The following is a 12,530-nucleotide window of genomic DNA, read 5'->3' as shown; positions in this document are numbered from 1 at the left end:
TTAAGGAATACAAAAAATTTTTTTTATTAAAATTTTTTTATTTTTTTAAATTAAAAAAAAATTTTTTTTTATTAAAATTTTTTTATTTATTTTTTTAAATAAAAAAAATTTTTTGTATTCCTTAAATATGTATAAAACCATAGCTCAAAATTCAATAACTTCATTTATTCATTTTTTTATTTAAAAAAATAAATAAAAAAATTCTAATAAAAAAAATTTTTTGTATTAAAATTTTTTTTTATTTAAAATACAAATAAAATTTTTGTATTTAAAAAAATTTTTTTGTATTCGCTAAATATACATAAAACCATAGCTCAAAATTCAATAACTTCATTTCTTTCTTTCCCTTCTAAAAAAAAAATCATAAAAAAACGCTGTTCTAGAACATTCTAATTCATGACACCACTTGAATGCAGAAGCTCACTATTACAAACAGGTATACTTCTAATAATATCTACATAAATATTTTCGTAATAATATCACTCGTGATATAATACTATGATAGTAATAATATAAATAGAAAATTTCATAATAGGACAGATAATATAATAATACTTCCATAATAACGTTATTCGTGAATAAAAAATTGTACGAGTCGATGAAGTTTATTTAAAAAGACAATAAATACTCCTGCTACAGTTTATTGGAAACCTTGATACACTCGAGCTTAATTATAAATATTATGGATCATACACTGCTATATTTACAAGTAATTCGATCGAGAAGGTGGATTCTGTTTGCTGTCGATTGTAAATGGGAGGGGGGCAGTATATCTGAAGAACGTGTAGAAAAAAATATTTCCGGAACGACCAGGAGGGGAAATTAATATTTCACAGATTGACGAATTCAGGATGCTTCCGCGAAGTTTCGCAATAAATTATCAAGACGAGAGCTGAGCTACGTTTCTTTGGCTCCCCCGATACACGCACGGGGACATCTCGTATGATGCAAAATATTATTTAATCCTCGCTGGCTGTTCTCTGGCTCCTGGCAATTCTTTAATGCTCCTGCCTCTCGAGAATTGAAGAAATTAAAAGAAAAATACAAAACAAGAAAATACGAAGAATAGCATGAAAAAAAAAAAAAAAAAAAAAAGAAAGTCCAGACACACTTGGACACTGCGTATATATCATTATGCATATAAAGTATAAACCTAAATATTGTAACTGTTTATTGCATAGCGATGTTTATATCATACGAAAATGCATCGTTCGCAAACATTCAGAAACTTCGACTATAAAACGTGTTATTATATCTCTGAGATACAGCTAGGTCTGAAATATGATAGATATAGTAGTGTTCGCATAAATTCCGATACATTGGACGTCTCGTTATATTCACTAATAAAAAATTCTCACAAAGAAGATAATGACTTTAACCCTGCTGCGATTTTCGAATTTTTATATCACAATCTTTTTCTCGCTTCAGCAAACAAATTTTTAAGAAGATGTTCAATAAGGAATTGTGTCTAACATTAAAGTCTTTTCTGTATTTTGTTCAATTTTATTGCAGTACGATTAGATGAGAAATAGTCGAAAGGATATAGCAGGGTTAATCTAAAAACACTCTCACACACGCTTGGAAAAGAAGGACATCTAACGAGAACGAGCGAAAAAGACATAATATTTATAGTTTATCTTTACTATATTCACTGTCTTTGTCAATGGTAAGATGGTAAGCTTGACCGCTTGAACATAAGCGAAACAATTCTTCCAAAGATCTAAAATATAAGAGAACACTACTATAATGTTATCTATGAAAGGATGATTTGAAATTGTAAAAAAGATCGTTGTTCTAAATTTTTGGATAAGTTACGGCAACATGCATATAAAGTATGATCAGTTATTTGTTCAGCTGTAGCTCGAGACCTCGATGATTTTTATGTTCCTGAATATGGCGAGTAATGCTATTAGGCATACTTAAAGTATTGAATCTCATTAAACGGTATTAAACGACTGTATATCTAGTCATTCGTTTTGATCTCGTGTAGTAACGTTCGCGCGGCCGAGAAAGATTATAATCAAATATTTTTCTCAATCGCGCGTTCGATACGGAGAACGTGGCAAAATCCTCGACTTCTAAATTCGCCTTTGATCGTTGTTATCTACGGACGGCAACTCACTTGTACGCAAAATAAAGGAAAAAATTACAATTGAAAAAAGATAAAAGAAAACAGCGTTTAGGTAAAAAGGAAGCGCGAGTTCAATCGTTCACAATCTACCGGACTACATGTCGCTTGTTATCGACGGTTAATTAGTTATTAAACAAACAAAAAGGAAGTAGAAATCTACGTCTAATCGTATTTATCACAATATATGTTCTTTGACTTTGCTAATTTTATTTTCTAGCTATTCGTCTAGCTATTCATTTTCAATCTCACGCTTTACCGAAATATTCAATTTTTTAGCTATATTTGTATTGCTTGCGTCTCACAATTTGTATTCTCGACGGTCGATTGACAGATATCTTTTTTATCGATCGAGCCTGTGTTTAGCTTCATTACCGATCGCGTCTATTCTTACAAACGCGATTATCGTCCTCGCCTTATTACCGACAGAGAATATTTCCCCGGTGATTTTCTCGATACGCTTGTACCGACGGAGTTGCCACGAAGAAGAAGGAAAATAGAAGAAATTCGCTTGTACATCCACAGAGGCCGCGTTTAGTTGATCCTACCCTTGTGGGTCATGTAACTTATGCTATCGGATAGAAGTTTTTCCCTAGCCTGTCTTCGAATTCTCGAACACATCGCTAATATCGTTCCTGCCATTAGACAGAGGAAGCCACAACCGATTCCTATGATCGTACTAAGAACAGTTGATCTAAGGCACACTCTGTCGTTCGTTGATTCACTAGGTCCTGCAAAAAAGACACCAATAATTAATATATATAAACGAATAAAAATGTTAATAATCATAATCATGCAAGTTCTGTTTAAACGATGACCCGGATAACGGATTAAATATTTTAAGGTCGAATCATTTACTGAAATTACCACTTCGGAAAGCTGTAGTGGAATTCTGGAAGAATTCCGTATCTGCCTCGCCTTCCTGTAGAACACGCAACGATTGGAACAGATTGACGTTCTCTGACAAACTCGTTGCTGGCGTCGACGGGCCACCAATTTCTGGCAAAGAACGTTTAGCCACATTCTTGGCGTTTCTCCAATGACACGGTTGACTCTGTACAATCACGAATAATTCATATAACAACAGGCATGTAAATTCACATCAAGACTTTTAACAAAACGATCTATTGTATGACAATTGGCTAAGAAATTATTCTCATTCGTTTCCTACATACTGGACATCTTCCGTGACACATTCTGACGTCGCACTCGATGTATAGAGCAGGTGAGCCAGTGAACCTGAACGTCTTCATGTAGGCGAAAACTTGAGTCTCGAAGAGACCACTCTCTGACCAGGATCCACGAAATCTACTGATCAATTTATCATCCACTGGGCACCCGTATTGATCAATCAGCTGAATCCTCTTGTTTCCACCGTTGTGGGCATAACAGTCGTTCACGACGATGTCGAAACCATCTGTGAATATAAAAATATTCATTTTACATGTTCATCCTAATATACATTCGAATCTCTTTTATTAAATTTTACAGTAGAGTTCCATTTCTGTTTATTAAAATTACATTTTAATTAAATCGATCAAACACCTGCACGTAGAATCTATTTGAAGCTAATACTTGAATGAGAAATTACAAAATTCCTATTGTACAGGATGTTTCAAAAAATTAAAGTCAATAAAATAAATATGTCAAATACAGTGAACAATGATATCGACCACACCTATACTGTCGATAAAACAGGAAAAACTTTACTGATCAAAATATGTAATATTTAGACTTTCGTTTATCCAATCAAGTTTTTACTTGTTTTAATAACTATTACATGTTCCTGAAGTTTCATATCAATGTTCTGAACCAACCTAATGAACTTAAATAGCCTGAGTATATCGATTCTACTTAGAATCCTAGTATCTTGGAATATTTAAACCGCCGACTTATCGTTGTCAATTATTGACAACTTGGAATCGTGACACGTTATCGATTTCTCCAACGAGGAAACCCTACTCTAATTTTAGTTTATCGAAGGGAAACTGTGTACATAACAGAGGTCCTGGGTATCCCGTTAACCCGTGGAATAACACCAGGCACATGTTATGCAGCGCCACGTGATTGGCACTAGAACTAGCACACCAGTCACATTGACTCGTTTTACAATTTTATTTTAAAATTCCTATTTCATGTTATATTTTTCCCCGCAAAGATGTAATGACTTTCACATCGATAACTAAAAGAATAATATAATTAATTTTATCTTGTTTTTTATGCATTCAAACTGAAAATGATTTTGTATCAAGGCTACTTATACCAATGCCACTTAAAATAACTGATACTTGTCAAAATGTAAAAGGGTCTTGCAATTTGTTTATCGAACCCCAATTAACCAGTTGCCTCGTTTTCTACAACTTGCCACACGTTTTTAAAATTTTTCGAGGAAAATTCCGGATCGATTGCTAGATAGCTAGATGCTAACGCTAGAAATACCACACCAGTGAAAATGACTAGTTCTACAATTTTATAAATGTGTCAACCCTCGTTTAGGGGTCACGGTCCCAAATGGATTAATAATACCAAAAATGTACTACATAACGTGGAATTCCTTCCGTAAGAAAGAAATAAATCAATGAATATAAAAATATTCTATTACGTATTTTTTAAAGACCAGTCATTTTCACTGGTTCTGGTAGAAATAGCTTCGTGTTAACTATCGGTAGTTCTAGTGACGGTATACCGTCGGCCGTATGGAATCGATGTAAGAGTAGCATAACGCGAAAATGTGTGGCCGCTATATCGGCGTACCGTATTTGCTGCGCATATAGATAATGAGAGTCAGAGGATCGCCGACACGGACTGGTCCAGCCACTCTAGTTCCAGTGGTCCCGTAACCGTATCTAATTTCCATGTAGCACTCTGGTGGCTGCAGGGTGAACACAACAGGATTCCCCGTCGCAACTCTGAAAGAAGATATCCGCGTTAGAACCTTCTGCTGGGATCAACTTCCCGTTATCCACCAGTGGGACAACATACAGTACACGTTAAAAAATACACGGTAGTACAAATATATATATATATATATACAATAATTTTGAATTTTTATTGTTATTATGGATGACTGATTGGCATTGCAAGTTGACAGATATTTAATAAGACGGTCGACATCGAGGAATTGAAAGGCGACGCTTCTTCCAAATGTTGTAATCGCATTCGCAAGTTGCTTTGAAGAGCTTAATTAAGGATCACTAATAATTTAAGGTATTGATAATTAAGGTATTTAATAAGACACTTACTCGACGTCAAGGAATGGAAAGGTGACGGTTTTCCAGAAGTCATAACCGTATTCGCAAGTCACTTTGAAGTGTTCGTCGAATTCCTCTTCGATCAGCGGGTTGTACTGCACTGTGACCGTGTTCCACATCAAGTTTTTCTGCGGTGGAAAGAAATCGAGCGTTGTAAATCGCTAGGAGAAAATCACAGTGAGTGGGCCATTTAGACGAAATATCGATCATCGATCAATTGGTTAAAGCGGTTTACAAAGAAATGCAAGCGCTAGATACTATGTATTAGTGGAGTTAACTGAGTGTGAAGAGCGAAGAAAAATTCTCTGAAGAGTCGACATTAAAATATTACTGGCGCTACTGTATTTTTCTAATACAAAATTAAATATAATATATTGTTGAAATTTTCCACGCAGAACAACTAACAATAGGAAAAGAAGAAATATAGGAAGAAAGGATGAAAAATGACAAAGAAAGGAAAGAGGGAAGTTAGGGAAGATATCAAATGGGAATGAAGGAAACAGTGAGGATGGAATGGATACAGGTAGAGGAAAGGAAACGAAGGCCAGATGGAAAGGAAGAGGAAAGTAAAAGGGAAATTTGTGATCTGTATTTAATTATTCACTTTATATGTTCATTTTATATCCTTTCAATGATTCTATAGAATATCGTCTTCATCCAAATTCTTTTTCTCCCTTTCGTTTGATCTCTTTCTGACCGCAACTCAGTAGGAACAGACACGATTTTAGTGCATCCTGTATAAACCATGTGGAGTTTAATAAATCACAGCAGAACGTAACAGAATTATTAGCATCAGCATTTATGATTCGCGTCAGTTAAAGTTCTCTAACGGCACGGATGGTGCGTATATTAATATACATGTCGAGTCTCGTGGGACGTTAAACATTCAGACGACGGTGGATGATCGCGAGATAAAAGATAAAACGGGCCAAGTCGATTCTTTTATTTTTTTTTTTCATCCACGTTAATCATTATTATTCCTTGTCAAAAGGGGCAAGTGGTCACGCTGTGATCGTAACGAACCACACCATCTATCTTTCGCCACACTATTATACAGTACTGTGCAAAAGTCTTAAATCATCTGTGTTACTCGTTTTACAATGGCAATTAAATATATAGTCCCGCTGGAATCTTAGGATACATCTTTAATAAAACTATAGTATTTGATGTAGATTACGAATAACAACATTAAGATATTTTATTCATGCCACTGGGTACTTGTGGTTTCTTCCAATTCACAATTTCTTTTTTGAATTATAATACACAAAGCCCTGGTTTAATTCTAATGGAGTCATTTACAACAGGTCTTCTTAACAAACAGCATCATCTATTTGTTCGTTACTAGAAGTGAAACATTCTCATTTAATACATGGACTAAGGCTTTTGTACGGTACAGTATACACGCATGCTCTCTTTACGTACCGTAGGATTTTTTCGGCTGTCCTGATGATGAGTGTTCTCGCCGAGGGTGCCGCAACGATTCAGCTGAATATAGAACTCGTAGTAGTCGCGGCCAGTTCCGTTCACGTACATGCAGTCCGGGTCATAGGAGTAGCCTTTAATTGAAATTGATCGTTCACTGTCAGCAATTTTCGTACACACAGCCACGTTTACAAGTACATATTTATTAACACACTCACTGGGTTCATGTAAAAAGCAACAACGAATCTACATTACCAAACAAAACCATTTACAACGGATACGGTAAAAATATAATAATCAAATTTCTTAATAAATTGAGAGCTGTAAGAAGAAGTCAAAGCCTTTTGTACAACTGAATTGATATTAATAGCAAAATTGTACGAGCTACAAGCTACGTGTATTAATGCATTCTGTTCCATAACAGCACGTAACACGCTTGGCAACAAAATAAATAAAATTGTGAAAATTACATGTGCTACAGTAACCTACATAAGTAACGTACACGAGATAGGATTGTAGACTGGAGCAATTTCTTCTATATTTTATTATTTTCATTCCTTTTATATGTTGCCATACAGAAACTAGATTACGTCGGAATTAATTGTCAAATTTCTGAATAATTAAACACGCATCGTGTAAGAGAAGTTCTCCCTTGGCTTTTAAAATATCAAACAACGATCGAGCAAAACTGGAACGATAATCATGTATAGCCTGTTGGAATCGAGAGGAACGCTCAAAGAGAGCTGAATAGTCTGGAAGGAGGACGGTGACCAACAAGGACGAGCTATTTGCAGGTGCATCGCGTGCATCGTGCTAAGAGCAGGCAACGCGTTATGCTTCTTTCAAAATAACGGAAATGCACGGTTCGACTATGCTGGTCTGGATGGACTCGCCTTGGAAAAAAAGGAAAATTTTCTCTCTTTCCATCTTCCTTTCTCTATCTCTGTTTGCTAGTGGCGAACTTCAGCGAGATCGTTTCACGATAATGTTTTGCCATTAGCTCGTCAGCATCGTAACAGTTCGAGCGTTGTGTCCGCAAAGATGATGATTGCGAACGGCGAAGTCGTGAGGTCGTACAACGCGGACGTGATAGTACGTCTTTTGATGCGGATCCTCGCAGCCACGTCCACGATTCATGTCGCGATGTTAATTTCCAAAGGGCTACTTACCCGCAGAGTAGAGCAACCCGGTGAAGGAACCGTTGAAACCGATCCGGATCTTCATGTAGTCGTCCTGACACTCTGCCTCGATATCTGCAAATTTTTATTTTATTAATGAGAAATACATCTTCCCACAATTTTTTCTTTTTTTTTTTTTTTTTTTGTTAGATGGCTGGTTTTCTATGAGATGTTTCACTATTTTGATTGGATTGGTGTGCAGTTAAATTGTGTTTATACATAGTTTGTACATTTCTCTGAGTAAATTATGGAATGATAAATCTTTCGACTTTATATGTGAAGGACAGTATTTATCGTGTTAACCATGTTCATACTAATCTTGTTAATTACGTCCTTGGCTCGTCGAATTACTCTTAGCATTTTTAAAAAACATGATCAAACTCTAAAGAAATGAAACAATTAACTTTGTCAGAGTTGAGTTGTCAGTTTGGTTTTTGCATATGCCGATGATTAATGACTAATAATGTTCAACTTTAAATGCAAAACTTTAATTTACATAAAATACTTAACACTTTGACCGAAATCACATGTTCCGCTCAGGACGCCACAAGGTTTTAACACAGTGCACCGTTAGATGCAAGATTTGTTCTCATTTTTCTTTTTTTTTTTAATTGTTCAATGGGGCACTTTTTATTTCAAAGTATCTTCTATTTATCGGTTGCCCTAACTGTCAATTTTTACAATTGTAAAAAGTTGAAGCACTCGGGTCATCAATGACCTTTGTGGCATCACAGGAGAAACCGTGGCAGGTCATATATAACCAACGTGACAGTCAAATTGTTAATGTATGAGTTATTAGGTTCGTCCAAAGTGCAGAAAATATCGAAGATTAAGAGATAAACAATTTCTAAATTCTCCGTTTCATCACACTGTCGAAGGGTTAATACATCCCCTTCAAATTCTCCCACGTTTCTCCGCAAAGTCACGTATCGTACTTTCCAAACGAGCGTGAATTTCCACGATGACGAACGAGTCTGCTTTTAAGATCGGAAGCTTCGATAAAACGGTTCCAACGAGGCAGCGAACCTGAGAGAAGTCACGATGCCGAAACGTTGGTGTTTCGTGTCGAAACGGTCGGAAAATCGGGGGCCATCCGGTGGGCGGAAAGCGGCGGAAAACCGGCCGCCGATGACGAGTGAAAGTAAACCGGCGAAGCCCCTTTATAGGTGCTCTTCGTGGTAAGGAGCCGTTTCCATCGTAAAACGACGTAATCCAGCAGGAGTGTGGAAGATGAACGGCGTTAGATGGAGGCTGAAGATAGTCACACTCGAGGTAATCCTCGATGATACAACGTTTCGTCGAGAGAACGTTTCCCGCCCGTTTTCTTTTTCTCTCTCCTTCCTTTCTTTTCTTTCTTTTTTTATTCATCAATGTGACTGTGTAGGTAGGTGCGCGTGCTGCACTAGCAGCACGCGTACACCATTTTCGACCGGTATGCACACTTATTAGAATTGCGGATAAGTAAAGTGCTTTGTGTTCAGAGGCCGGCAAAACGTCCGAGAGTAAACAATGGAAGCGGTTACGCAACTCTGATATACTCGCGCTCGAGTACGCGAGGAGAAGTATAGTATCTCGGTGTCACGACGAACATTCTTCACTCGCGATTTCGCCCGTGACTCCTTTCGTCGTTGATTTGCCTCTTTGTATCTATGCGCGAGATACGATACTACTCGATGGTATGTGAATAATTGTATATTTTATCTGGATTTAGAATCATATTAAGTCATTACATAACAATATCTTATTATTAGGTTGTCCGAAATGTTTTTTTCGTCTCTGTTATTAGATGTATGAAGAGAGGAACTCGTGGATAAATTGTAAAGTAGAAAATATATTTTAATACAGAAGTGTAAGTACAAGTAGCTAAGTAAGTAAGCTAGCAGTGTTACCCTGAAGCCATCGTCGTCTGTCTACTGTTTATGGTCTGCCTTCGTCCCAGTCTTTTGTCTATACGCTGTCGATGGCTTCAGTACTTGAGAAAACTAAAAGATCAGATTTCTTTTTTTTTTTTTATTTGCATTTATTTTACAATCAATTCTCGTTAGAGAATTTTAAGTAAATTTATTTGGCGTGGTACTATGACATGGTTAATAAGTGTTTATAGTATGTTTGATTCTATTTGAATTTAGTGCTTAGGTTTAAGTAAAAGACCAGATGTAGAGTTTTCTTAAAAGTGGTGACCATTTCAACAGTCTCATAAGGTGATAATAGGTGAACAACAATTTCTGTTTTATATTGTTTCATTGAATTAGGTATGATTTATTTCGTTATGTCTCTATTATTATGTTCGTACATAATTCAATAAGCTAATATAAAACAAAAAACATTGTGCGTCTATTATTTCCTTATAAAACGAAAGAAACTTCTCGGACAATCTAATATTTAGTAGAACAAATGAATAAGAGAGGGAAAGTACTTCGCCCAGAGACCCAGTTAAAAAAATATCACATGAAATCCCTGAAAAGTTCACGTTTAATGTAATACACGCCTGTTCTTATACAGTTAAATGTAGAATTTATTGAAGAATGAAATTTTATTTATTTTTGAAGAATTAAGAATCAAGTTAAATTTAAAACTTTAAAATACCAGCCCTTGGGAATTGTCTTTTAATCAGAGATTAGTCTCGAATGAAGTAAAATTACACTACTACATACGTTAAACCGTTAAGCAGATCGTATAATTAAAAATTAATAAATACATGTCTGAGATGAAAGGACACCGGAGCCTTTTCTTCGGAATGTTTGGGACAGTCCCTAATACTTTAGTCCAGACTTTTTATTATAGCCGTACATAAACAATAAAACTGAGAAATAGCTGTTTATGAGTCAAGTCAATTATGATTATCCGAGAATTGTGACAGTGGGCTTGGGCTCGAAGTGACATAATAAAGTGACATAAGTGACAGGTTATCGATTCTTCATCACTGACAATGAACATGATCTTCTTTCAACACTCTTATTTCTACATTTCTGTTTACGTTATAATCAAGCATCGTGGTCGAGCTACAAGAATTTGCTGCTTCCTCTATAAACACGAACCAAAGACTATAAATTCAACATAGGTTGAACATCCTAAATAAAATAGGAAGTCTATCATCAGTATCTGCAGGCCTAAGCACTGCTAAACAATTCGATCTAACGAAAATGTTTTACACGAATGATTGAATTACAACTAAATTACGAAAATCTATAAATTCATTTAAAACTGCACAAATTTAATATAATGCGACTTCTAAATAGCTCATTTGTCTTTCTTATTAATGCAGATCAATTTCTTATCGTATATAGGCAGAAGAGATGAAAGAACATCGGGGCCTTTCTTTTGGAATGTTTGGGAAGGTCCCCAATACTTTAGTCCAAACTTTTTATTATAGCCGTACTTAAATAATAAAACTGAGAAATAGCTGTTTATGAGTCAAGTCAATTATGATTATCCGAGATTTGTGACAGTGGACTTGGGCTCGAAGTGACACATCTGGTCGCTAAACGTAACCACGGGATGGACGTTTCTGCCTAAAAGAGGTATGGCGAAGTTGTATAGTTCTTCTTAAAAATATAGTTGAAATATAGGTACAGAGAAGAGTACATAAGTGTAGTTCCACTTGGTCTAAGACGAGTTAGTTGAGTTCTACTTGTATTGTGGACAAATAAGTTGTAAGTAAACACTTGAACTGTGGACAAATAAGTTCAGTTCGACTTAGACTTTGGAAGAAAACGCATTTGCTGTCCCGTTGACCGTGGATTCCTGATTGAACCTAAGATCATCGTCATTAGCATCTCGAGTATCTAATCGTCACAGTTAATTATCAAATTCTGTAATAGTCATATAATCACTTTGTTATAATAACGGGTTAATAACGGGTCGTTGAACGTAGCCACGGTCACGGGAAGGACGTGTACCTAACAGAGGTATAAAGTAATTAAATAGCTCTCCTTAAAAACAAAGATTGACCCGATGGGTACAGAAAGATACGGAGAGGAATATATAAGGGCAGTTCCACTTGGACTGAGGTTCAATTCGCTAAGTTCGACTAGTACAGAGAACTAGTACAGAGAATTCATCTGGTATAAGACAACTGTGGACAACTCGCAGCAAGATTCATTACACGCCCCGAAAATTGAAATCTTCTTAACTTAACCTCATTTTCATTCCCATTTTCATTCGAACCAGGAACTGTATACATATTTGCTGTAAACGTAGCATTTTAATATTTGACAGAAATTTATGATAAATGATCCTCTTCCAATTTTACTAAATATAACGCGCAATATCTCACTCTCAAGAACAGTGTAACATTGCCAACAATCTATTAATCATCTAACTTCTAATCATAGTAACTTTTAACTATCTAGCTTTTAACCGTAAGGACATCGTTCATTTTCAACAGCGAAATCGTTTGTACACGCACAATGACGAGAGTACGAGGTTCAAAAATAAGAAGCGCAATGGTTCATTTACGTGAAAGACGCTGCATCAACGACGACGAAGAGTAGAAGAAAGAAGAGAAAATGGAGACTCGAGGTCGTAGAAACGAGCGTGCACAGGAGGATA

At 35.9% G+C, this 12,530-nt stretch overlaps 1 protein-coding gene across 1 annotated transcript in view; it reads right to left on the bottom strand.

Moving 5' to 3' along the window:
• Nucleotides 1-625: 625 nt before the first annotated feature.
• Nucleotides 626-12,530, bottom strand: part of LOC139988345 (uncharacterized) — a 90,152-nt gene continuing 78,247 nt past the window's right edge. The window contains exons 5-11 of the mRNA XM_072005645.1: nt 7,971-8,054; nt 6,802-6,935; nt 5,371-5,507; nt 4,883-5,037; nt 3,304-3,545; nt 2,996-3,182; nt 626-2,859 (exon numbers count right to left, since the gene is read on the bottom strand). Coding sequence (XP_071861746.1) covers nt 2,663-2,859; nt 2,996-3,182; nt 3,304-3,545; nt 4,883-5,037; nt 5,371-5,507; nt 6,802-6,935; nt 7,971-8,054 — 1,136 coding nt within the window. The 3' untranslated portion in view covers nt 626-2,662. The remainder of the gene's footprint in view (nt 2,860-2,995; nt 3,183-3,303; nt 3,546-4,882; nt 5,038-5,370; nt 5,508-6,801; nt 6,936-7,970; nt 8,055-12,530) is intronic.

This window comes from Bombus fervidus, chromosome 6, assembly GCF_041682495.2.
Source record: "Bombus fervidus isolate BK054 chromosome 6, iyBomFerv1, whole genome shotgun sequence".
In the NCBI taxonomy this organism is placed as follows: Eukaryota; Metazoa; Arthropoda; class Insecta; order Hymenoptera; family Apidae; genus Bombus; species Bombus fervidus.
The sequence above is the reverse complement of the archived record's forward strand: the minus strand, read 5'-3'. Positions and strand labels throughout refer to the sequence as shown.